The 25,925-nt window shown below is 36.5% G+C and overlaps 1 protein-coding gene across 1 annotated transcript in view; it reads left to right on the top strand.

Annotated features, from left to right (window-relative positions):
- ptgfrnb (prostaglandin F2 receptor inhibitor b) overlaps positions 1-25,027 on the top strand; it is a 49,058-nt gene extending 24,031 nt beyond the window's left edge. Inside the window, exons 6-9 of the mRNA XM_067404790.1 lie at positions 1,306-1,713; positions 2,795-2,902; positions 18,620-18,925; positions 20,454-25,027. Coding sequence (XP_067260891.1) covers positions 1,306-1,713; positions 2,795-2,902; positions 18,620-18,925; positions 20,454-20,617 — 986 coding nt within the window. The 3' untranslated portion in view covers positions 20,618-25,027. The remainder of the gene's footprint in view (positions 1-1,305; positions 1,714-2,794; positions 2,903-18,619; positions 18,926-20,453) is intronic.
- Positions 25,028-25,925: the final 898 nt, after the last annotated feature.

Genomic DNA, 25,925 nt, shown 5'->3' with positions numbered 1-25,925 from the left:
TTATGTTCAAAATTGTGGCTGCTCAAAGTTATACAGCTGCAATTGCAGCTATAATGACCTCTAAGAACATTTGGCATAATTTTGCCATTATCTAATAATGTCGCTCTTATATTGGGACACTTTTTCATATTCAAAGATACATTGTCTTATGTAATACAAGAACAATAACTTTCTTTTACTGAGAAGACATGTTTCGCTATAGCTGCATAAAAAGCAAATGTGTTGCATCATGAATAAATCTCTGCATCTTGTTCAGATGTCATTCATTCAGAGCTCAGAGTTCTCAGCTCTCAGTTTCAAGTTTCAGCTTTGTCTCAGATGTTTCTCCTTAAATGCTTTAGGAGAAATAAACACAGAGCCAAAAGAGTTCTGAATAAAAGCTTGTAGCACTTTGGGTTGGAGAAAAGTGTTATATAATATTATAATTATATTATTATTATTATTATTATTATTATTATTATTATTATTATTATTATTATTATTATTAATAATAATAAATATTTTAATACTTTATTATTATTATTTACATATTTATCATTATTTATATTATATGAATAATAATACTAATAAATATGGAATTAATAATCAATTATTATTAAAATAATAATAATTATTATTATTATTTATATAAATTATTATATATAATATAAGAATATATAAGAATATATATTTACACATTTATCATTAATAATAATAATATAAATGATAAATATGTAAATAATAATAATCACATCAATTTGTTAATTATTATATTTGTTATTATGTTTGTATTAATGTATTATTATTATTATTGTTATTATTAAAATGTGATGATTATTATTATTATTATTATTTAATAATAATATATTTAAATAATGATTTACATATTTATTATTTATTTGATTATAATATAAATAATCACATCATTAATAATAATAATAATAATAATACTAATTATGATGTGATGTGATTATTGTGATTATTATTTATATAATAAAAAATAACACATTTAAATAAGAATTAATATGTATTATTTATTTTATTAACATTTTAATATAAATAATCACATAATTAATAATAAAATAAAATAATAATAATAATTATTATTATTATTAGTGCTTGTGATGATGATGATTATTATTATATCAAATTTTATTACAAAAAGGAAAAAAAGTGAAGCAAATCGTATCATGAGGTACTGTAGCATAAGTATGCATTTGGATGGTAACAAAGACATTAAAATCTCCATTTAATCTCATTCCTGCCTTGGAGAAACAGTTGCGATATTTATGAGATCTGTTTGTTGTTCTCATTTGGCTCACTCAGGTCCCGTTCTTGGTGTTGTAGCCCGTCGTCTCCGTGAAGCTACGGCTACTGGCTCCACGTTTGAGATGAGCTGCCAGGCCAATGTCCAAAACCTCCCGCCGGGAACCGCCTTTTCCATCCTCATCCTGTCCGAGGAGGCCATCGGGTCTCCCAGCCGCAAACTCGCCTCGCTGGGCCCTGAAATGGTTCTTCAGCTGGAAGACTGGGGAGAGCCAGGCCGACGGGACGGCCTGATGCTGGTGAAGACCGGGAAGAGGGAGTTTCAATTTCGTATCCAAGCGGTGCAGGTGACCGATCGCGGGTTCTACTCATGTGAAATGAAAGCCTGGACGAAGCCGGCCGGGGAAGACTGGGTCGAGATGGCCAAAGCAGTGTCCAATAAGGTTCAGATCACTTTTGCACACAAAGGTAGAGAATTTGAGATTAATCTCATGAAAACGTCCATTTGTAACACTTTATTTCTTCTTGTTACACATCAAAATACATGTATAAATACTAATACTTTTACTCCAAACAGGACAAATTGAAAGGGCATAATGAAATATACTAGGGCTGTCAAATGATTAATCGCGATTAATCGTATACAAAATAAAAGTTTGAGTTTGCCTAATATATGTGGGTGTACTGTGTGTAATTAATATGTATATAGAAATACACACAAATTAATGTATACATTTAAGAGAAATATGTTATTTATATACAAAATATTTTTATTCATATATAATATAAATTACATAAAAATATAAATAAATAAATATTCTTGTAAATATTTCTCAAATATATACTTGAACGTGTTTTTATTTATATATACATAATAATTACACACAGTACACCCACAAATATTAGGCAAACTCAAACTTTTATTTTGTATGCGATTAATCGCGATTAATCGTTTGACAGCCCTAAAATATACATAGGCAAGGCAAGTTAACCCTACAAATGTTAAAACCGTTAATATTATTATCATGTCAAATTTTACCAATTATGTTCAGATGTTACAATTTTTGTTAACCTAAAAATAATAAGATTAGATCAGTGAATAGATTATTGTAAAATATAAATTCAGATATTTACTGCATACCAAGACTACTATGCTGAAGCCAGGCATCACTGTTTCAACCCAGCTAAAAACTTTATGTGGGCAGGGCCTCATCTTATAGTTTCTAGTCTTCAGTAACTCTGACAGGAGGATGAATGTATCATTAATGAATCAACCAGCTGAAAGCGAGATTCTGATCTATAAGAAACACAAAGTGATAATGAAGAACGAACGAGTGAGTCAACTATATAATGATCGAACACAGGAGAATGTGTCTTCTGCAAATGTGTGAAACACTGAATCACATTTAAGTTTCATGCCCTGTGATTCATTATATATAAGTGTGTATATAGGTGTATGTATAAATATTCAGTATGCTCAATATGTAGTATACTTTAATATATCAATCTTATAAGACTGGAGCGATGCTATTTTTGTCCTGTTTTATAGGTCCCACATTTGATGTGTCCATCAATTCAGACACGACGAGTGTTTACCCCTGGGAAACTGCTAAGATGGTGTGTGATGTCAGTGTTAGCGGCACGTCTCCCACTACAGGCGAGTACACACAAATAGACATAAAACAACATAAATTAGTGCTAATTATGAATTAATTTACACTGCAAGTGTAAAATAAATTCAGTTTGACCTAAATCTACATAAACTAAATAAATACAAAATCTACATAAACTAAATCTTGTTAGATTAATGTATAAACATAAGAAAATAAACAATTCAAGATAGATTCTTCATATTTTGTGCAGTTTCATTCTCAATTAAATAGATCTTATTTTAAAGGGGACCTATTATGCCCATTTTCACAAGATGTTATATAAGTCTATATATGTCTCTTTAAATGCAAATGAGCTGCTGCTCCCGGATTCCTTTCCAGAAGAGGGCGAAGCTTTAACAGCCCCTGCTTCGGTTGCTCAACATCAACAAAGCTGGAGAATCTCACGCAGCCAAAATGATGATTGTCAGTAACGGTGTTCAGCCTTACATTATTCAAACTGGAGTCGAACATTGATAGAGAGATTTAGGAAGAAGTTACAACTTTTAAAATGAAACTGGATGTTTCTGAATGGTTAGTGGATAAATTTATGTAGTTGCTGTGGAGTTGATTCAACTCATCGACTAGCATGTGTCGTCATGTTAATCTTTTGTGCAAATCCAGCGTTGAATTGACCCTCGTTTGTGAAGCAGTCCGACATAAAATGAAATGGTAACAACTCTCTACTACAACAACTCTTCCTCTTCTCTAAAGCAGCCCAACATGGCCTCGCCCCCTTTGTTGTGTGTTCTCGGGGGCAGGGTTTATGTAAATTTTGGGGTTTGTGCCACTCAACCCAGGAAGAAGCTCATTGTAGTCCCTACCAGCCGTTTGTTGTAGTCCTTAAACAGAGAATTCTTTAAAAGGAAATATTTCCCTTTTCATTGTACTTTGAGCGTCGTAACTTTACAGATGTTGTTTATGCTCAACATTACACACTAACTAAAGTTAAAAAAGTGAAATCATAATCAAGGACCCCTTTAATGATTTAGATATTTTTTATTGGAAAACAGCAGTTGTTTTTACCGGATAGTGCTATCATGATAGTCATGGGATGGGTTTTTTTTTTTCTTTATCTAAGAAAGATCCTTATAAAAATACATTATTAAAGACATATATGGTTTCTCTGACCTTTAAAACTATGAGTTCAATTTTCACTTTTTCTTCTACTGTATACATCTCATTCATGTTTCATGCATTTATTGATGCTAAAACTATGGAAGCTTGATTCCGCCATGGAATAAAAGGGAAGCGCAGCAGCACAGAAACATGCCAAATATTAAAAATAAAAGGATTAGGCAAAGCAATTTTATTTTTATAGCACATTTCATACACAATGGTAATTCAAAGTGCTTTACATAAAGAAGAACCAAATATATAATAATAATGGAACACATAAGAAATAGATATAACAGTAAAAACAGAGAATTTCGCTATCTAGATGGAAGAGTTAGGAAATTTCAGGGAGTTTTTTGTTGTCCGTCAGAGCGGATCTAAATGGATCTATCCATCAGAGCGGATCTAAATGAATCTTCCTCACGCAGAGGGATAACTTTTTATTTTTCAGGTAGCTGTGCGTTTAAACATTACCCTTACAGACAAATCTTCCTGGACTAACTCTATACAGAGCTGCATCCAGAGATAACAAAAATAAATAAATATTTGTCACAATTACAATGTAAATGATTATTATTGTGTGCATAAAGATAAAAATGTTTTGGTGGAATCTGGCTCGTTCTGTAGATGGTCTGCTCGCGTGTTTTAACCTTGTGCACGAGCAGATCCATTTCCTCGCGTTCAGTTTTTCCACTTGCAAATTCCGCCATGTAAATAATGAATCCACCATGGCTTTTAAAGGGAATGGGAGATGAGACTCTGATTGGTTTATTGCATGTTGTGCCCAAAACACATCCATTACTCATTAAGAGAATAGGGACAACACTTTTAGACCACGTGCCAGGCGTGCAGACCATTCTTCCTGTCGTTAAACTAGCAAAAGTGGATTCGGAAGTGCACTTGCGCCATGCGCTTTAGATCATGCACTTAGGTCGTTAAAATAGGGCCCCTAAAGTCTGAATTGTGAGATAAAAATTCACAATTAAATATTTTATTCTTAATTCTGTGGCTTCCGTATAAAACTAATCAAAAGGAAGCATTACAGTGAAAACATTAAATTGACAAGACATCAGAGTATTATTTCAAGGTTAAGTCTATTCATCTCATGCCATATTACAGTTGTTTTACAAAGCTTGGCTCATGCGCACAAAACACTCAGATGCTCCGGCACAACTGAGAAAAATCATGCAAATCCTGTTCCTGAGATGTTCCACACACCAGCCAAAATCAGCAGGTTCACAGCGAGACACAGATGAGATTTGTGCAATAATAACAGAACAGCTAACAGCAGATGCGCTTGTGTTTGCATGTTGCATTTGGATCTTTGTTCCAAAAACAAGCACTACAAATGAGAAACTTGAGCTCTGTTTGTGTGACCACGTGCTGCATGTTCAAACCGGTTTGTTGACATTGAGCAGGAGTTTCTAGAACACAATCGTCACTTCTGTTCTGTATAGTGTTTTATTTTTGACAAGCCCTAATGATCAAGCAGTTTTGCGGCTGTGAGTCATATGACACGCATAGTGGGAGTGTGCGGGCAGGAACACTTTACTGTTGATTTATCACTCATTTTCGTATTTTACTTCCTTTAGCTGTTACTGTGAAACTGTTTGAAGCATCATTACACAATGAAAGTTTATAATGTTCACATGGTAGAGTAAATTTGCTCAAGTGAGGTTAGCAGAAACATGATATCACCACAGTAAAGTTTTTGTCCACCTAACATATATCCCTATTCAGATATTTTGGCTCATGTGTGCTGTGAAATGAAAAAAAAGAGAGGTAAATAGAGAAATACAGATGGTTTACTTTCACCGTTACAAAAAACTTTGTTTTTTATTCTGTTTTGTGTCAGTGTCACAGTCAGGACCTCTTATATCCACAATATGTTTAATGTGTTTTTATAATGAACAAAGTGAACAATTAAACTAGATGGACAATATCATGTACTTGTTTTTTGTAATGCACAAATCATTTAGCATGATCTTTTACTGTTTTAATATAGGCTATAGTCTGTGAGATACTAATATAGTTTTTATTAATGGGTTAGTTCACTCATATATGAAAATGATTAATTACTCACCCTCATGTCGTTCCGTAAGACCTTCGTTCATCTTCAGAACACAAACTAATATATATATATATATATAAGGGGGGATATATATACCTCCCGATATATGTATCCGGGAGGTATATGACTCGTCCATAGACAGCAATTTAACCAAAACTTTCAAGGTCCAGAATGGTACTAAAGACATTGTTAAAACAGTTGACGTGACTACAGTGGTTCAACCTTAGTTTTATGAAGCGACGAGAATACTTTTTGTGTGTAAAAACAAAACAAAAATAATGACATATGATCAGCTTTGGCCAATACTGAGCCAGCATTTTGACTACAGTGGTTCAACCTTAAAGGTGCCATCGAAAGTTTTTTTTACAAGATGTAATATAAGTCTAAGGTGTCCCCTGAATGTGTCTGTGAAGTTTCAGCTCAAAATACCCCATAGATTTTTTTTTTATTAATTTTTTTTAACTGCCTATTTTGAGGCATAATTAGAAATGCGCCGATTCAGGCTGCGGCCCCTTTAATTGCTCGTGCTCTCCGCCCCCCCAGAGCTCTCGACTCTATCACTGCATAAACAAAGTTCACACAGCTAATATAACCCTCAAAATGGATGTTCGCCATGCATGCTGCATGCATACATCGGATTATGTGAGTATAGTGTTTATTTGGATGGTTACATTTGATTCTGAATGAGTTTGAGGCTGTGCTCCGTGGCTAACGGCTAATGCTACACTGTTGGAGAGATTTATAAAGAAGTTGTGTTTATGAATTATACAGACTGCAAGTGTTTAATAATGAAAATAACGACGGCTCTTGTCTCCGTGAATACAATAAGAAACGATGGTAACTTTAACCACATTTAACAGTACATTAGCAACATGCTAACGAAACAAATATCACTAAAAATATCATGTTATCATGGATCATGTCAGTTATTATTGCTTCATCTGCCATTTTTCGCTATTGTTCTTGCTTGCTTACCTAGTCTGATGATTCAGCTGTGCAGATTCAGACGTCCTGCCCTTGTGTAATGCCTTGAACATGGGCTGGCATATGCAAATATTGGGGGCGTGCATATTAATGATCCCGACTGTTACGTAACAGTCGGTGTTATGTTGAGATTCGCCTGTTCTTCGGAGGTCTTTTAAACAAATGAGATTTATATAAGAAGGAGGAAACAATGGAGTTTGAGACTCACTATATGTCATTTCCATGTACTGAACACTTGTTATTCAGCTATGCCAAGGTAAATTCAGTTTTTAATTCTAGGGCACCTTTAATGTTATGAAGCGACAAGAATACTTTTTGTGTGCCAAAATAAACAAAATAACGACTTTATTCAGCAGTATCCAGTGATAGGCGATTTCAATACACTGCTTCATGAAGCTTCGAAGCTTTACAAACCTTTTGTTTCTAATCAGTGGTTCGAAGCGTGCATCAACTGCCAAAGTCAGTGTATTGAATGTTTTGAAATTTCAATGATTCACGTGACTTTGGCTGAGTTTGAGTTTGATGAGTTTCAAACTACTGATTCGAAAGAAAAAAATCTGTAAAGCTTTGAAGATTCATGAAGCAGTGTTTTGAAATCGCCCATCACTAGATACACTAGATACCCATCACACTAGATAAAATTAGATACTTGAATAAAGTTGTTATTTTGGGGGTTTTTTTTGGGCGCACAAAAAGTATTCTCGTCATGTCAAAACATTAAGGTTGAACCACTGTAGTCACATGAACTGTTTTAAATATATCTTTAGAAACTTTCTGGACATCTGAAAGTGTTAATTGTGTTGCTGTCAATGGAGTCCTCACTGAGCCATCGGATTTTATCAAAAAATATCTTAATTTGTGTTCCGAATATGAGCAAAGATCTTACGGGTGTGTAACAACATGAGGGTGAGTAATTAATGACAGAATGTTCATTTTTGGGTGAACTAACTTTAATTATTGTAGTACTTCAAGTTAAACTAAATTAAAATGAACACTCAGTCAGTATTTATTTTGCAATAATGATTGACTGGCTACACAATATCATTTACATTCTATTGAGCTGTTCAGTTTGTAATCCCTTTTTTGAGTAGTTGTTTTAGATTTAGATTTGTTTTATGTTTTCACATTTTATAGTAAAAGTACACATGCTTGAGACTTTCAGTTTTATTTTAGTCAGCTTGCTTTCTGAAACAACATATGCAGGTCCTTTCAACATGAAAGAATATATATAATTAAAGTGAAAGTCTAATAGTTTCTTGAAGGTGAACTATGTGTGACTAATACAAAACAATGCAAACATGTAGGACAATGGACAGAGCATCATTTTGAAACCAGAGACTTGCAGTGATTTCATTAAAATGGAATATGAGAAAGTATTTTAACATCCAAAAAATTCCAGATTTCACCTTCATGATGACAGCTTGTTCTGGAAATATTTTAACCTGTTGAAGGTTAGATGTTGGTCAGAATGAGGCAATAAATGACGTTTATGAGAATCTTATTGGAATCAGGTTCGGACGTGTCTGCTCTTGTTCTTTGTTGCAGAACAAACGTGGAAATTAATGTGTAATGTTGGGAAAAATACTTCATTAACTGATGTCATGTGAAACTGGGTCACCCAGTTTGTTTTTCAGCATGCACTAACATGTCACACCGTGTGAAGATCAAGACATCATCATCATATATTATGGATTTATAGTGTAGATGCAGTTCAAAGAATTATTAATACAAATACATGTAGTATCAAATCAGGTATTGTTATGTGATGTTTGTTGTCTGAGCTGAACTGTTCCAAATTCACAAACGCACAAGCCATTTCGCCTCAGGTGTGTTTACACTCCTGCACAGCCTGTTATTTATTTGAGTTTTAGTTCAGATCGCATCATACAGTTCCTCAGTATGAAGGCAGTTTCAAAATGTTTGTATCTTTAAAGGCCTACTGAGGTGCCTTGTAACACTCAGGATTATTCAGTGTGTTGACGTAGTTTCCACTGAAACAGGAAGACAGGGCGGAACATATCGAACAGCTCCTCCCCTTTTTTAAAATATCCAATAGCATTTTGTTTATATCACAGCTCGGCCAGAGCCGTTGAGCTCGGTAAAACCTCGTTTTCCTTCTAATCTCTAATAATTTCTCCTCCTCATCTCCTTCATCTCGCTTTAAAATATAGCATTCTGTGCAGAATTCAGATGGGTCTGATATGTTTTGTGGTCTGTGCCGACTCACAGATATGATCCGCAGACATAATGGAGACAAAAGTCTCCATTTGCACTTTATTTTATTAATGTTTTTTTTTATTGTTACTTTAGAATTATTTATATATTATTATAGTATTTATGCATATTTAAAATAAGCTTTTAAGTTTTTGTAATTGGTGTGTGCTTTTGTCATTTTTATTAGGCTTTGTATTTGTTTTTAAATATTTATTTAGATTTAATGTATATTTATTTCAGTCTTAGTCATTTCCTATGTGTGTGTTTATGAGTCTGTATGCGTTTTGTTATGAGTTTGTGTGTATATATAACAGTATTCATGTCTTGTTGAGATCAGAGTGTGGCAGCTGAAATCTGAACAACTTTTTTCCTCGAGACACATCCTGCCGTGATGTTTTATCTGTAAGGATGCTTTAACTCATTGTAATCTATCATTCCTCTAATAGTTCTCATTCTCTGCTGCTTTATTTTCTCCTAAGGCCAAAGTCTTGCCGCATCAGTAACACTGTAATCTCAGGGGATGAACAGCATGTACTTCCCCTCGGCTGTGGGTCTTCATAACCATCTTTTGTCTCTTATGTAAGGCTCTGCATGTCTGCTGCCCCAGAAAAGAGCAGGTCCTAGTCACTCTTCTGTGTCTCTATCACCTTGACGTGCCTTTGCTCCTTTCTCCAGACATGCTTATGATATAGAGTGTAGTTCAGTTGTCTGAAACCACATTGAAAATTTGGGATGCAAAATCTTTTAATTTGTACGGTTGGTCAGATTTTCCTGCCTCCATTGAAGCTCAAGATACTCTTTGGAGCATCTCAGATCATGCTGGAGAACATGATCATCATGTTTTAAATAATAGGAGAAAATATACAGGTGCTGGTCATATAATTAGAATATCATCAAAAAGTTGATTTATTTCACTAATTCCATTCAAAAAGTGAAACTTGTATATTATATTCATTTATTACACACAGGCTGATATATTTCAAATGTTTATTTCTTTTAATTTTGATGATTATAACTGACAACTAAGGAAAATCCCAAATTTAGTATCTCAGATAATTAGAATATTACTTAAGACCAATACAAAGAAAGGATTTTTAGAAATCTTGGCCAACTGAAAAGTATGAACATGAAAAGTATGAGCATGTACAGCACTCAATACTTAGTTGGGGCTCCTTTTGCCTGAATTACTGCAGCAATGCGACGTGGCATGGAGTCGATCAGTCTGTGGCACTGCTCAGGTGTTATGAGAGCCCAGGTTGCTCTGATAGTGGCCTTCAGCTCTTCTGCATTGTTGGGTCTGGCATATTGCATCTTCCTCTTCACAATATCCCATAGATTTTCTATGCGGTTAAGGTCAGGCGAGTTTGCTGGCCAATTAAGAACAGGTACTGGTAGCTAACCAGGTACTGGCAGCTTTGGCACTGTGTGCAGGTTGAAAAATGAAATCTGCATCTCCATAAAGTTGGTCAGCAGCAGGAAGCATGAAGTGCTCTAAAACTTCCTGCTATACGGCTGCGTTGACCTTGTGGACCTTGTGGACTTGTCTCTCCTCTCTTCCTCCAGACTCTGATTTCCAAAGGAAATGCAAAATTTACTTTCATCAGAGAACATAACTTTGGACCACTCAGCAGCAGTCCAGTCCTTTTTGTCTTTAGCCCAGGCAAGACGCTTCTGATGCTGTCTGTTGTTCAAGAGTGGCTTAACACAAGAAATGTGACAGCTGAAACCCATGTCTTGCATACGTCTGTGCGTAGTGGTTCTTGAAGTACTGACTCCAGCTGCAGTCCACTCTTTGTGAATCTCCCCCGCATTTTTGAATGGGTTTTGTTTCACAATTCTCTCCAGGGTGCAGTTATCCCTATTGCTTGTGCACTTTTTTCTACCACATCTTTTCCTTCCCTTTGCCTCTCTATTAATGTGCTTGGACACAGAGTTCTGTGAACAGCCAGCCTCTTTTGCAATGACGTTTTGTGTCTTGCCCTCCTTGTGCAAGGTGTCAATGGTCGTCTTTTGGACAACTGTCAAGTCAGCAGTCTTCCCCATGATTGTGTAGCCTACAGAACTAGACTGAGAGACCATTTAAAGGTGTTTTGAGTTAATTAGCTGATTAGAGTGTGGAGTGTAGAGTGATATTGAACCTTTTCACAATATACTGAATTTTCACAAGATACTGAATTTGGGATTTTCCTTAGTTGTCAGTTATAATCATCAAATTAAAAGAAATAAACATTTGAAATATATCTGTCTGTGTGTAATGAATCAATATAATACAAAAGTTTCATTTTTTTAATGGAATTAGTGAAATAAATAAATTTTTTGATGATATTCTAATTATATTATCAGCATCTGTATATATATGAAATTTATCTATTTTTCAGTTACATTTTTGCTCATTGTCAAAATATTTTTTTATTTAATATTATATATATATATATATATATATATATATATATATATATATATATATATATATATATATATATATATATATATATATATAAAATAACATATATTTCATTTTGATTTTGTCACAGCAAAAATGTGTTTGAATATGCCTTAACATTCAGAGGTCTGCCATGTGCATTTAGAGGATTCACAAAAATCTGTGACCCCTGTGCAAATCATTTGGGTTGAGCACATTAAATTGAATGGCTTTTCGCTATTCATAAGTCCCTCAGGCCAGATGTGTGCGCGTATTCGTCAGCTCATATCCCGCAATGCCTAGCAGTGACCTCGTCCGCTCCTTCCCCACAGACTCTATCAACTGCACTCTAGCCGCTGACCCTTTCCTCATTATTGTAAGTCAAGTTCCAAACACATTAGTTCAGAATGGACATGGGATGGAGATCGTAGGAGGGATAATGGAGCCTTAGCATTTCTGCTTGAGAGCGTGTCGCTATATAAAATGCAAGGGAATGACTCGATACGTCATGAAGATAAAATGTTGCCATTACTGGAAGAGTAGATTGTCCACCGATTAGATGCACATCAGTCCTCAAAAATGTGTTTTCTAAGATGAGCATCACTGTTACTAGTGCTCATACTCAAACAAAACCCTGTTAGATTTATGATTTTTACCTGCTGGAATTAAAACAGTGTGATAAAATCCCACAGATGTACACTAAAGGAGGGAAATCAACAAGATTTTTTTTTCATTTTACATAACCCTTAAACAGTCACATAACCCTCAAACAGTCATCACTTTAAATGGGACAGTTTGACGTCCAAGGATTTCTGGTAGCACAATAGCAGCCTGGTCAAATATGAGTGCAGGGCTTATAATTAACCACATTACCCATAATTCTCTGACGAATCCACAGAATAACTGTAATTAGCAGGATATCGAATATGACTCAAATCTATTGCGCTCCAGGTCAGTGCACTTTTCTACAGTTCTCTGTACATCTTTATATCTTCCCATCGGGAATGAAAAATCACCAATGATATCCTTAGTAACTCAGTTGTTTCTCATAGATGGCACTGAGATTAAATGGAGTCTCCTTCTTCTCAGGTGTTTCTCCTGAACAAAATCTCACATGCATCTCATCCTCAATGTGCTCACATTATTATTTTTTTTCTCTTATTTTTATCTTTTTTTCAGTTATTGACTAATTTGTCTGTTTTTATTTTTCTGAAGGAACATTTTAGGAGAAATATCTGAGATATGTTGATATGTTGAAATATATGTTGATTCTTAAAAGAAGTATTTCCATCTCACTCAGTCACTCATTAATTCAGTCACTCACTCAGTTACTCACCCATTCATTCACTCAGTCTCTCAGTCACTCCCTCATTCACTCCCTCATCCACTCACTCACTCATTCACTCACTCATTCACTCACTTACTCACTCAGTCAGTGTCTCAATCACTCACTCGCTCAGTCACTTACTCAATTGCTCAGTCACTCACTCACTCACTCATTCACTCACTTACTCACTCAGTCAGTGTCTCAATCACTCACTCGCTCAGTCACTTACTCAATTGCTCAGTCACTCACTCACTCACTCATTCACTCACTTACTCACTCAGTCAGTGTCTCAATCACTCACTCGCTCAGTCACTTACTCAATTGCTCAGTCACTCACTCACTCACTCATTCACTCACTTACTCACTCAGTCAGTGTCTCAATCACTCACTCGCTCAGTCACTTACTCAATTGCTCAGTCACTCACTCACTCACTCACTCACTCACTCATTCAGTTACTCACACAGTCACTTATTCACTAAGTCATTTAGTGAGTCACTCAGTCCACTCACTCCTTTGCTCAGTCACTTACTCAATTACTCATTCACTCACTCACTCACTCAATTCAATTTTCAATTCAATTCAATTCAGTTGAGCTTACTCATGACTGTGGTATGGCACAATGTTGCCAAAGCAATACACATGTAAGGGGTTATACAGGTATAGATTGATAAATAAATAAAAGGAAGAAAAGAAAAAAAGAAAAAAATATATATACATGGCTATATTGTATATGTTATCATATAACTTACTCATTCAGTTACTCACTCAGTCGGTTAGTCAATCACTCAGCTCCTCAGTCACTAATTCACTCACAAATTCAGTCCATCACTCAGTCACTCACTCATTCATTCAGTTACTCACTCAGTCATATTCATTCAGTCCATCAGTCACTCATTCATTCAGTTACTCACTCAGTCACTCACTCATTCACTCAGCCAGTCTCCGTCACTCATTTACTCAGTCGCTCAGTCAATCACTCACTCATTCACTCCTTCACTCAGTCACTCACTCCGTCATTCAGTCACTCACTTACTCAGTCCATCACTAAGTCACTCACTCATTCGGTTACTCACTCAGTCACTCATTCATTCATTAACTCACTCCTTCGCTCAGTCACTCACTCATTCACTCAGTCTCTCAGTTACTCACTCATTCACTCAGTCTCTCAGTTACTCACTCAGTCAATCACTCACTCACTCATTCACTCAGTCACTCACTCATTCAGTTACTCACTCCGTCACTCAGTCACTCACTTACTCAGTCCATCACTAAGTCACTCACTCATTCGGTTACTCACTCACTCAGTCACTCATTCATTCATTAACTCACTCCTTCACTCAGTCACTCACTCATTCATTTACTCACTCGTTCACTCAGTCTCTCAGTTACTCACTCCGTCACTCAGTCACTCACTCATTCTGTTACTCACTCAGGCACTCATTCATTCATTAACTCACTCATTAACTCACTCAGTCACTCACTCATTCAGTTACTCACTCAGTCACTTACTCACTCATTTATTCATTAACTCACTCCTTCACTGTCACTCACTCATTCACTCCTTCACTCAGTCACTCACTCATTCAGTTACTCACTCCGTCACTCAATCATTCACTCCTTCACTCAGTCACTCACTCATTCAGTTACTCACTCCGTCACTCAATCATTCACTCCTTCACTCAGTCACTCACTCATTCAGTTACTCACTCCGTCACTCATTAATTCATTAACTCACTCCTTCACTCAGTCACTCACTCATTCACTCAGTCTCTCAGTTACTCACTCAGTTGCTCAGTCCTTTTTATTTTTATTTATTTTTGGTCTGTGTATTTTAAGCACACTATATTTGATCTATATTTGAAGCTGCAGTTTAGTGTGCTTACGCAACAGTGTCAACATTTTATCATATCTGTTGTGTCGCATGCATGAAGAATCACAGCAAAACCAGTTTGTTTACATCTCTTAACCTTCTTAACCCTTAACTGTCTCAAATGACGTGACAGCTCTCTTCGTTCCATTGATCCCTTTCTTTATTTCTTTCATTCTCCCTTGTTATTTACCTTGTTCTCTCTCTCTCTCTCTCTCTCTCTCTCAATTCAAAGTGTGCTTTATTGGGATAACAATTGTTACAATATACGAGAGCATGCGATTGCTCAGTCTGTACCCCGTCATTCTTCGTCTTAATTTACAGTCTTTCACTGCACTCAGATATTCTGCTGTTGTGTTGTCTCTATTTCGGGCCAAATAACATTCAAGTTTACTGTGTTTTTCTGTTGTTTCAGTCCAATAGGTCAGGTAATTTTCTTTTTGTACTTTTATAATTTGGTTGGACCTAATTGGTTGAGGGTGGCTGTTGTTAGTTGTGTTAATTTGGTTTTGCAGCCTCAGGACCATCTGAATCAGGGGGCTTTTTTCAATGTTCACTTCATGGTCTTTAAGGGCTTTAAAATGATTGAAATCACTGGTTTAAAAGAGTTGGGAGCATTCGTTTTTAGATGTTTCCAACATTTGACGGCTCGTTTCTCAATGCGGAGTAATAGAGGGTATTGGCCTAATTCTGCCCTGCATGCGTTGTTCGGTGTGTTCCTCTGTACTCTCAGGATACTCTTACAGAACTTGGCACGCAGGGCTTCTGTTGGGGTTTTGTCCCATTTGTCAAATTTGTGGTTTAGTGCAATAGGTTCTATGACTGATTGGAATATTTTGAGCCAGATTCTGATTGGTATTTCAATTTTGGATTGATTTTTTGATAGCATAGAAGGCCCTTCTTGCGTTCTCTTTCAGTTCATTCACTGCCAAATTTAGCTTTCCAGTTGCACTTATTTTCAGCCCAAGGTATGTGTAGTTTGTGGCATGATCAATTTTGGTCATACCAAGGGTGAAATTTTGTATCTTTCCCTAACATCTAGGTCTTTTCTTTAATATTAGTACTCTACTTTTGTTACGGTCAATAGTCAGGGCCCAGGTCTGACAGAACTGATGCAGGATGTCCATGTTCTGCTGTAGACCCTCTTCTGTTGGAGATAGCAGGACCAGATCATCTGCATACAGGAGGAACTTTATGTTGGAGTCGTAGTGTGAGGCCAGGTGCTGCTGATTGTTCTAGTTGTTTTGCCAATTCATTAATGTAAAGTCACTCACTCACTCAGTCGCTCACTCACTCACTCGCTCCTTCACTGTCAAGGTCTTTGCACACTGAGTCTGAAATTTGCGTCCGAAACTTTCGCACATTAAAAAATAAATACAACCTCACGTTGTGTCAATCACATTTACACACTGCCTCCGTGTTTTTCACATCTGTGGCATGCATTTCGAGAGACATTTTGACAATTCAGAGCCACAAGCGAACGCCAAAATCCAGAATGCCATCTGACAAGTTGATCCACCGTCGTCTACAGCACAAAGCAGTAGCACTGTATGACAAACTGTGGAATACAAAGAGACAGAATATAAATTCAGATTGTGCCAGTATCGCTAGCAAAGCATCAAACCGAACCACTGACATCCTGAAGTAAACTTTGAAACTCTCAGGGATAATCACGCAGCTCCTTGATGAGGTGGAACTCTCCTTCCTCTCTACGCAATCTCGGGATTGGATGGACCCAATATTTCCTCTTTCTTTTTCTCTTTTTCAGAATAGAGAGGACAACTGAATCATGCTCACTGCTTGAAGACTCCATTTTGTATTGTTTTGCGAATTTTTTCGCAACGGATTCATTAATACGCATCAGACTCAGTGTGCAAGGTCTCTGTGTGTGACAAATTTCAAGGATCACGAATACGAAAAAATGCATACAAAAATGTTGGACTCTGTGCAAAGGCCTTCACTCATGCACTCATGCATTTATTTATGCATTTATGCATGCATTTATTTATATATTTTATTTGTTTTTATGCATTTATTTATTATTTGTGCATTTACAGATTTGTGTTTTTTGTGTTTATGCTTTTGTTTATTTATTTACACGTATTAATTTATGCATTTATTTTTATTTATACTTTTATTTATTCATTTCTGCATTTATTTAATAATTTGATTTGTACATTTATCTAGTAATGCATTTACATGAATTCTTCTATTAAAACATATGTATTTTATTAGCTGTCCAGCTGTTTAAATTATACATTTTATAGTAGTTTTAGGGTTTACAGCATTCTGTTGTCATGACAAAGATGTTGTAAAATTAGATATAACTTTCCTGAGCTATAAAAGGGCGATAACATTTTATTCTAGACAAATGTCCTGTAATGTTTTGGTCATTTTTTTTCTTTTTCTCATTTTCTCTGTTTTCCTCCTCCTCTTCCCCACTTTCTTTGTCTCCCTCATCTGTGTAATACCGGGGAGGGGGCCGTTCTAAAGGACGCCGCTGTTCAGGTCTTTGAGTCAGCGCGTGGGTTTGACAGCAGTGGGCCGTCGTACAGTCAGTCTAATTGCTAGTTTGGGACCATCATGGCTTTATAGTCATCTCTTTCACTCTTTCTTTCAACAGCGCCAGCCACATCTGCACATAGATGTGCATTTCATTGCCATTCCATCGATTGGAGACAGAAAGAGTTATTTCTATTGGACATGCCACATCGTCTAATTGATCTTTAGCTTTTGAACTAGTATGTGTTAGTGAGGGGGAAAGACTTTTGCAAGAAATGGAGCCAAAAGATTTGCAATTTGATGAGATCTTGGCACGACCTCCATAATAATAAGCTATGCTAGAAGAAAACGTAGTGGAGGATCCTTAAATAAATGCATCTCAAAGGAAAGGATTTTGCAGATTTGCAGTCCTAAAAATATATCCTCGTTGGTAATATTTTTGAATCCAGAGGCATTTTTTTTTTGTGCTTTTTATGCTCCACATGGAGGTAGATTAGAAACTTAATATCTTCTTATGACACAAGGTTATCGTATTATATTGTGAGGGGAAAAAACATGGCACAGTTTTTTTTTTTTTTTTTTTTATTTGATGGAGCTTTGTAACTAAATTCACAGGGTCCCTAAGCAGTGTTCACTATGAGCAGAGGATGAACACATCTTAAAAGTATATTCCAGGTTAAATACAAGTAAGGCTGCTTTATGTACAGCATGTACATTTTTTTTTTAAATGCATTTATTCACACATTTTTGTAAATGCATTTACTTACGCATTTTTAAATGCATTTATTTACACATTTACATTTAATTCTATTAAAGCTTGTGTATTATGTTAGTTGTAAAGCTTTTTAAATCATCATTTTTACAGTCAATTTAGGGTTTAAAGCATTCTGTTGTCATTGCAGTGATGTTGTAAAATTTGATATAACTTAGTAAGCAATGTTTTCACACTAAAATCATATTAACTCTTATATAGTTTACGTCTACATCTTAACGTTTGCAGATCGCCCCCCATTCACTTCCATTGTAAATCCTTTACTGTCATTCAGATTTTAGCTGATTTGAAACAAAAGGAGGGGAAAAGGGAAATACAATTTTCACCAATCACCAAATGCTGTTGATCGAGCTTAACTTCCTTTAACCATGGTAAAACAGCCTCGCATGACTTACTGCTTTAATTTGCAGTGCATATTAATCCTAATTTTGGGATTTCTTCTCCATCAGATGATGTAGCATACGAGATGAAGTGGTTTCTGAGTCGTCTGAGGGGTTCCAGCAGCCTGTCCCTGCTAGCCAGTATGGACCGCTGGGGTGTCGTTCACAAAACACCTCGCAATGACAGCAGCGACTGTAGCCTTGAGCGTCTGGGACCCAGAAGATTCGCCCTAAACATTCACAGCACACAGGACAGCGACGCCGGCGACTATCACTGCACCACCACACCCTGGATTCGCTCAACGGCCACCGGGCTCTGGAGCAAAGCACAGGAGGTCTCCTCAAAGAGAGTGTTCCTCAACGTGAAATTTGCATGTGAGTGGACTGAACAAATTCTAAGATGAGTAACAGAGAGCTGCACACAATTGCTAAATGTAACTCTCATACACAGTCATGCAAGTTTAACAAGTTTTTATACGCTAATGGGAGGCTACCAGCATTTGACACTAATTCCCACGATAATATTACATTCATCCAAAACTTCTCAGTGCATGTTGGAGCATGCATGTGTAATATTAAAAGATTAGTTCACTTTCAAATGAAAATTACACCAAGCTTTACTCACCCTCAAGCCATCCTAGGTGTATAGGATGATTAACACATTCAGAGAAATATTAATAAATATACTGACGCATCTGAGCTTATAATGGTAGTGAGCGAGTATCAGCGAGTATTAGCTAAAGAAAGTGCCTCTATCCACATCCATCCATCATAAGCATATTCCACATGGCTCTGAGGGGGTTAATAAAGGCCTTCTGAAGCGAAGCGATGCATTTGTGTAAAAAAAATACATAATTAACAAGTTTAAAAAGTAAAATATCTAGCTTCCGCCTGACCGCCTTCCATATTCAAGCTACGAAGAAAGTGTAAACTGGCATCGTGTAAGTTACGGTTTTTTCGTAAGTTGAGTAAGGAAAGCGTAGGACGTAGCGTAAGAGAGTTTTACACTTTCTTCGTAAGTAGAATACGGAAGACTGCGTGGGGGAAGCTAGATATTTTACTTCTCGTTAAATATGGATATTTTTTTACACGAACGCAATGCTTCGCTTCAGAAGGCTTTTATTAACCCCTCGGAGCCATGTGGAATATGTTTATGATAGATGGATGTGGATGGATGCACTCGTTGATCCTCGCTCACTGCCATTATAAAGCTCGAATGCATCAGGATATTTATTAATATATCTCAGACTGTGTTTATCACTAAGAAGAAAGTCATATACACCTAGGATGGCTTGAGGGTGAGTAAAGCTTGGGCTAATTTTCATTTGAAAGTGAACTAATCCTTTAAGACAGCTTGTGAATTTGCTTAGTAGAGGAATAGTCCAGAAAAAAATGTGTAACTGTCATCCTTTTAGTCTTCAGGAAGTCTTTCAAAAACCTGTATGATATTCGTCCATAGAAGATAAATAGGAGAAATAACTCAGATTGTTCACGCAGCTCTTTACCATACAATAATTCATGGTGAAGCTCTCAAGCTCCAAAAAAAAAAAAAACACCATAAAAGTCCATGTGACTTTTTCCAAGTCTTATGAAGTCATACAATAGAAGGCCCAAAGACATGTTTCATTGAAAAACATCTATTAAATCTATCAAAGCTCTGATATCTTGCTTTTATGACTTATTTTGTATGCAAAAGTTTTATTTATGCATTTATTTGTGCAAGCATTTATTGATGCATGCATGCATTTACATTATAGTAATTCTTTAATTAGATTTAAAACTTGTCTTTTATATTAGCTGTAAAGCTGTTTAAATCATAATTAATAAGTATTTTTATAATTATTCTTGATGATCATACACTAACTTCTTTGTGTACGTATGTATATTTTTGGTCTCTTTTCAGTGTGGGACTCAATGAAGCTGCCTTTACTGTATGGGATCTGTGCTTCAGTAACTGTAGGCGTCTTTTCTCTCGTCCTGGGCCTGGTCTGTGCTCACTGCTGCTGTAAAACCACTACACCTACTCCACGCTCTCGCAACAAACTCTTGGAGCTGGAGATGGATTGACAAAGACAGTACAGTTGTCCCCTTCCGACCTGGAAGCCATGGTGACAACTGATAAACTCTGGGACGCGTCCCGTCACGTTATGCACCGCCTGAAGGGAGCAACTACACTCTCAGAGGAAATAACTACTGAATCAGAGTCAACGACCAGGGCAAATTACTCAAACATTGCACTAAGCACATTCTTATATCAGCCGGGAACACTTTTTGTTGGATTTATGAACGTTTTGTCAGTCTACATTGAAACAAGAAATGTTAAAGAAGACTTTTTTACACTCTGATGAGATACCTGCCAAGATCCAAGCAGGTTTTGACAAACTGAAGGATTATTACACTACATCAAGCTCCAAAGAGACCTTTTGCTTCCAGATCAGGGTTTAAAGATACTAGTTTATACCATGATTCTTCTGAATATGGTGCTACTCTCCTTTTGCAAGACATGGGAGGAGCTGAACCCATGTCACATTGTGAAAGATGATATTTTATCTGTGATTTTGTGACATTGTTCATTGTCGTACTATATGCACTGTTCAGTTTTGTTTTCTAACCCATCCAGAGTTGACCAGCTCTGACTAACCGATCCCTCTAAAAGCTAACTAACCAACCATTGTCAACTGGTTAACTGTAATGCGACAGGGGCGGTCACACTAGATTTTAAGAATATAAAATTCATTTGGACTTGAAAGAATATGTAATGTTTGAAGATATAATGTTTTGTTTGTTGTTGTTGTTTTTTTATTAATATTTTTAGATACATAATGAATTCACAATGTTAAAATATATATTCTGTTTCCAGTGACAATACAACTCATGTTGCTTTACATGTCTAGCTAGCAACACTCTAGCAACCATCCAGAACACCTTAGCAACTGTTTAGATACACCTTAGGAGCTGATAAGCAACTCTGCAGTGAAAAAACTCTGTTACAACCTAGCAACAGCATAGGAAACACCCAGAGCACCATGACAACTGGATAGAAACACCCTAGCAACTACCCACAACACTTTAAGAACTAATAGCATCACAGCACTTTAACAATCCTAGCAACCACCCCGAACACCATAGCAACTGTATAGAAACACCCTAGCAACTACCTACAACACTAACAAACACTAAGGCAATCCCAGCAACGGTGTGGAAACCACTTTGAGCACCATAGCAACTGCACAGATACACCCTAGCAACTACCTACAACATTCTACTGTAGCATAGACCAAGAACATCTAAGAAACAGCCAAGAAACCACTTTGAACATCATATCAACCACCCAGAACACCATAGCAACTGCTTACAATAATTTACCTACAACACTAACAAACACCAAGAGCATCCTAGCAACAGTTTGGAAACCACTTTGAACACTGTAGCAACTGCATAGAAATACCCTAGCAACTCTACAACAGTCTAAGCATCATAGCAACCCACTTAAACCACCATAGCCACTGCTTAGAAATGTCCTAGCAACTACCAAAACAATCTACTGTAGCAAAGAACAATAACATCTTAGAAACTTAGAACTTAGAAGCTTTGAAACTTAGCAACCACAAAGAACACCATAGCAACTGCATAGAAATGCCATAGCAACTACAACATTCTAGCAGTCACCAAGAGCATACTTGCAACAGTCTTAGACCACTTTTAAGACCATAGCAACTGCATAGATACACCATAGCAACTACCTACAACAATCTACTGTAGCAAAGACCAAAAACATCCTAGAAACAGCTTAGAAACCACTTTGAACAACATAGCAACCACCTAGAACACCATAGCAATTGCATAGAAACACCCTAGCAACTACAACAATCTACTGTAGCAAAGACCAAAAACATCCTAGAAACAACTTAGAAACCACTTTGAACAACATAGCAACCACCTAGAACACCATAGAAATTGCATAGAAATACCCTAGCAACTACCAAAACAATTTTCTGTAGCAAACACCAGGAACATCTTAGAAACAGCTTAGAAACAACTTTGAGCACCGTCGCAACAACCCAAAACAAAATAGAAATGACTTAGAATCGCTCTAGCAACTACATACAATAATTTGCTATAGTAAAGACCAAGAAAATCATAGCAACACCATAGAAATGCCCTAGCAACTACCTACAACACTAACAAACACCAGTAGCATCCTAGCAGCAATCTGGAAACCAATTTGAACACCATAGCAACTGCATAGAAGTGCCTTAGCAACTCTACGACACTCTGAGAATCATAGCAACTGCATAGAAACGCCCTAGCAACTACCAAAACAATCTTCTGTAGCAAAGAAAGGGGGAAGTCGTGGCCTAATAGTTAGAGAGTCAAACTGGTAACCCGAAGGTTGCGGGTTTGATTCTCAATACTGACAGGAAATGACTGGGACAGCTTAAAAACCACTTTGAGCACCATAGCGACCACTCAGAACACCATATCAACTGCAACACCCTAGTAACTACATACAACTTCAGGGCAAACTTAGTTTGTCTGTAACATCCTTTGTCAAGCTAACATCAAAGTTTCTCTATTCTTCAGTAGTGTAAGTTCATGTTCTTGTAAACCAGTGCTGATGTCAAAATGAGCGTTTGATGTTCAGCCAGGAGGTGAATCAGTGATGTTAATGTTCCAAATTGGCCAAGCATCTTTTTTTACAAATGCAGATTTGCAGGTCAGAAAGTCCTACGCACATTCTCGCATACCCCATGTTTACATGAGCAGAGGCGGCCTTTGCAGTTCAGAAGCCCTTTTCAGAGAAAAAAAAAAGGATAACCTGACAATATTTTGACTAAAATGTAAGTCACCTAGCCTATTAACTTATTGCTTTTTTGAACTGTTGTATAAAAATCAATATCATTTTTGTAAACATGCTGCTGATTTTTAGGAAAACAGCACTTTTGCTTCTGTGATATTGTTAATAAATAATAAAAACAAGAACTTATACAGAGACTTTTTTGCACCATATCTTGGTTTTTGGAAGCATTTTTATTAATTTTAGTGGCCTTTTTGCCCCACGCCCCTATTAATTTCTGACCCTGGTGTATGCAATGTGTGTTTGTTGGGGGTGGGGCTCTTTTTCGAACACAAGCGGAGGCCCCTTCTGTTGCGATGCCTGTTTCAAGTGAACCAGGAAAACGTAGCAAAGGCCGCCACTGTGCATGAGTATGAATGAACGCGATTGGAAGGAGGTCTAGTGTGGTCGCCCCTCGAGCTGGTGAAAAGTTGACTCATTGACTGCTACAGATGGGTTAGTTGGAGTCACATAAAGGTCATGATTTGCTTAGGTTGAATCTGTGCCTTGGCCCTGGTGGTTTTGAAGCTCCACAGACAGCTTGGCCGACATCCTGCACTTCCGCTGCTGCATCACGGAGCAAGTGGACCTGAAACTCAATGCCATGCATTAAGGCCAAAAGACCACCATAACAAGCACTCTTCTCTTCAGTGATGCCTCAAGGGCATCGATCGACCCTTTTCTGCTTTGTCTGCTTCTGAGGGTCTTTGTCTTCACTCCTGAAGCTATCGACTAACAGTGCGGCCCCCTGTGAATCTCCCCGTGTTCTCGATCTCTTTTCCTCAGTATTAAACTTCTGCCATTAATTCAGCCCTAAACGTATACAGACTCCAATCAAACTTTATTTTCTACATCATTTCAGTCTAAAGTGTGCTTCTTGGGTTTTGTAAACTTTATACTTTTTAAGATAATGAAGAAACTGTCCCTTTGACAGCATGTTCACCATTGAAAATGAAGTGACTGTGTTGATGTCATCATGCAAACTGAATAGCGACTGGTCTTAGTTCTTGAATTTATTTGCATACTGAACTGTGATTGGTGAAAGAGTGTGATATTGAGATGGTTATTGAATGAAAGATTCAGTGAGTGACATGGTTAACCAACTGATCAAAGGATGGACACACTATAATAAGCATGTAAGATTAATACAGAATTATTTTAGAAGGAACAGGATATGACGTCCAGTGCTTTTGTTTTCAAAAAGTAATAAATTATAAATAATAATAATAATAAATTCAAAATGTTATAATATCATCTGCTTCATCTTGCATATGTACATAACAAACTATGAATTGTTTTGTGTTTAATGCATTTCTGAGTATCTGTAATCCTGTTGACTCACACGCTGTTTAAACATTTTGAAAAAGTCTCTTCTGCTCACCAAGGCTGCATTTATTTGATCAAAAATACAGTAAAAACAGGAATATTGTGAACTATTTTTACAATTTAAAAGAAATATATTCTATGTAAATATATTGCAAAATGTTATTTATTCCTGTGATTACTCCAGTCTTCAGTGTCACATGATCCTTCAGAAATCATTATAATATGATGATTTGCTGCATTTCAGATTATTATCAGTGTTGAAAACCTTAATTTTTAATTTTTGTTCAGGATTCTTTGATGAATAGAAATTGCAAAAGAACAGCATTTATTTGAAATAGAAATCTTTTGAATTGTAGTATGGAGTTCTAAAACCTAAACTTATCTAAAACTCAATTATTTTTGCTGCCTTGCAAATTATTTTGTTCCCTTGTGGAATTGCAAATGGAGTTGTAACATGCCATAGGCATCCACTTGCACATTTGCACAATTTACTTGGTAAAATCATTTCGCATTGGGGTTGTAGGTAAATCTGAAAAAAGCACATTATTTATGATAATTGTGCTGTTCCTCTATATTAATGTTATTTGTTTTCTATTAAAAAAAAAAAAATCTGTCATATCTTAATGACCATACATCATTTGTGCTGAATTCTATATGATAGCATCATATATTTTTGTGCGTGCCAGTAAGGTTTTGTCAAATACCTCCGCAGCGCTCGAAGGAAATGACAGTAAACATTTTCTGTGTCTCTTCATTCACCTGCTTGTTTTTGATCTTTTTCCTTTCACTGGGAAACTATTCAGCTGTAATTGCTGCTGATTGGCTGTGTGGGATTGAAAAGACGTTTGTCACATGTGTGATGGGCAATTTTTGTGCACTCTGTGTTGCAGCATGTTCCAATTTTTCTCTTCTTTTCTTTTTTTAGCTTCAGTCTGTCTGCACATCTCAAATTCACTCTAATTTGTCACTCGCACTTACAGTATATTTGCAGTTCTGCTCTTGAGGCAACTCTGAACCTCATTTTGAAACATGTATATCCTCCTTCCAAACCATCGCAAAAACTGTGCAATGGTACAGCAAATGTATGGTACTTTTATATGAAAATCATACAGCATGTTACAGAATTACAAAAAGTGTCAGTGTTAGGAGGGGAAAAGCGTAATCTTGGTGCATGTTCAAAGAACCATGGGAATACCATGGTACATATCCAAA

This window comes from Chanodichthys erythropterus, chromosome 12 (assembly GCF_024489055.1).
Source record: "Chanodichthys erythropterus isolate Z2021 chromosome 12, ASM2448905v1, whole genome shotgun sequence".
Lineage (NCBI taxonomy): Eukaryota > Metazoa > Chordata > Actinopteri > Cypriniformes > Xenocyprididae > Chanodichthys > Chanodichthys erythropterus.
This window is presented reverse-complemented; position numbering and strand designations above follow the sequence as displayed.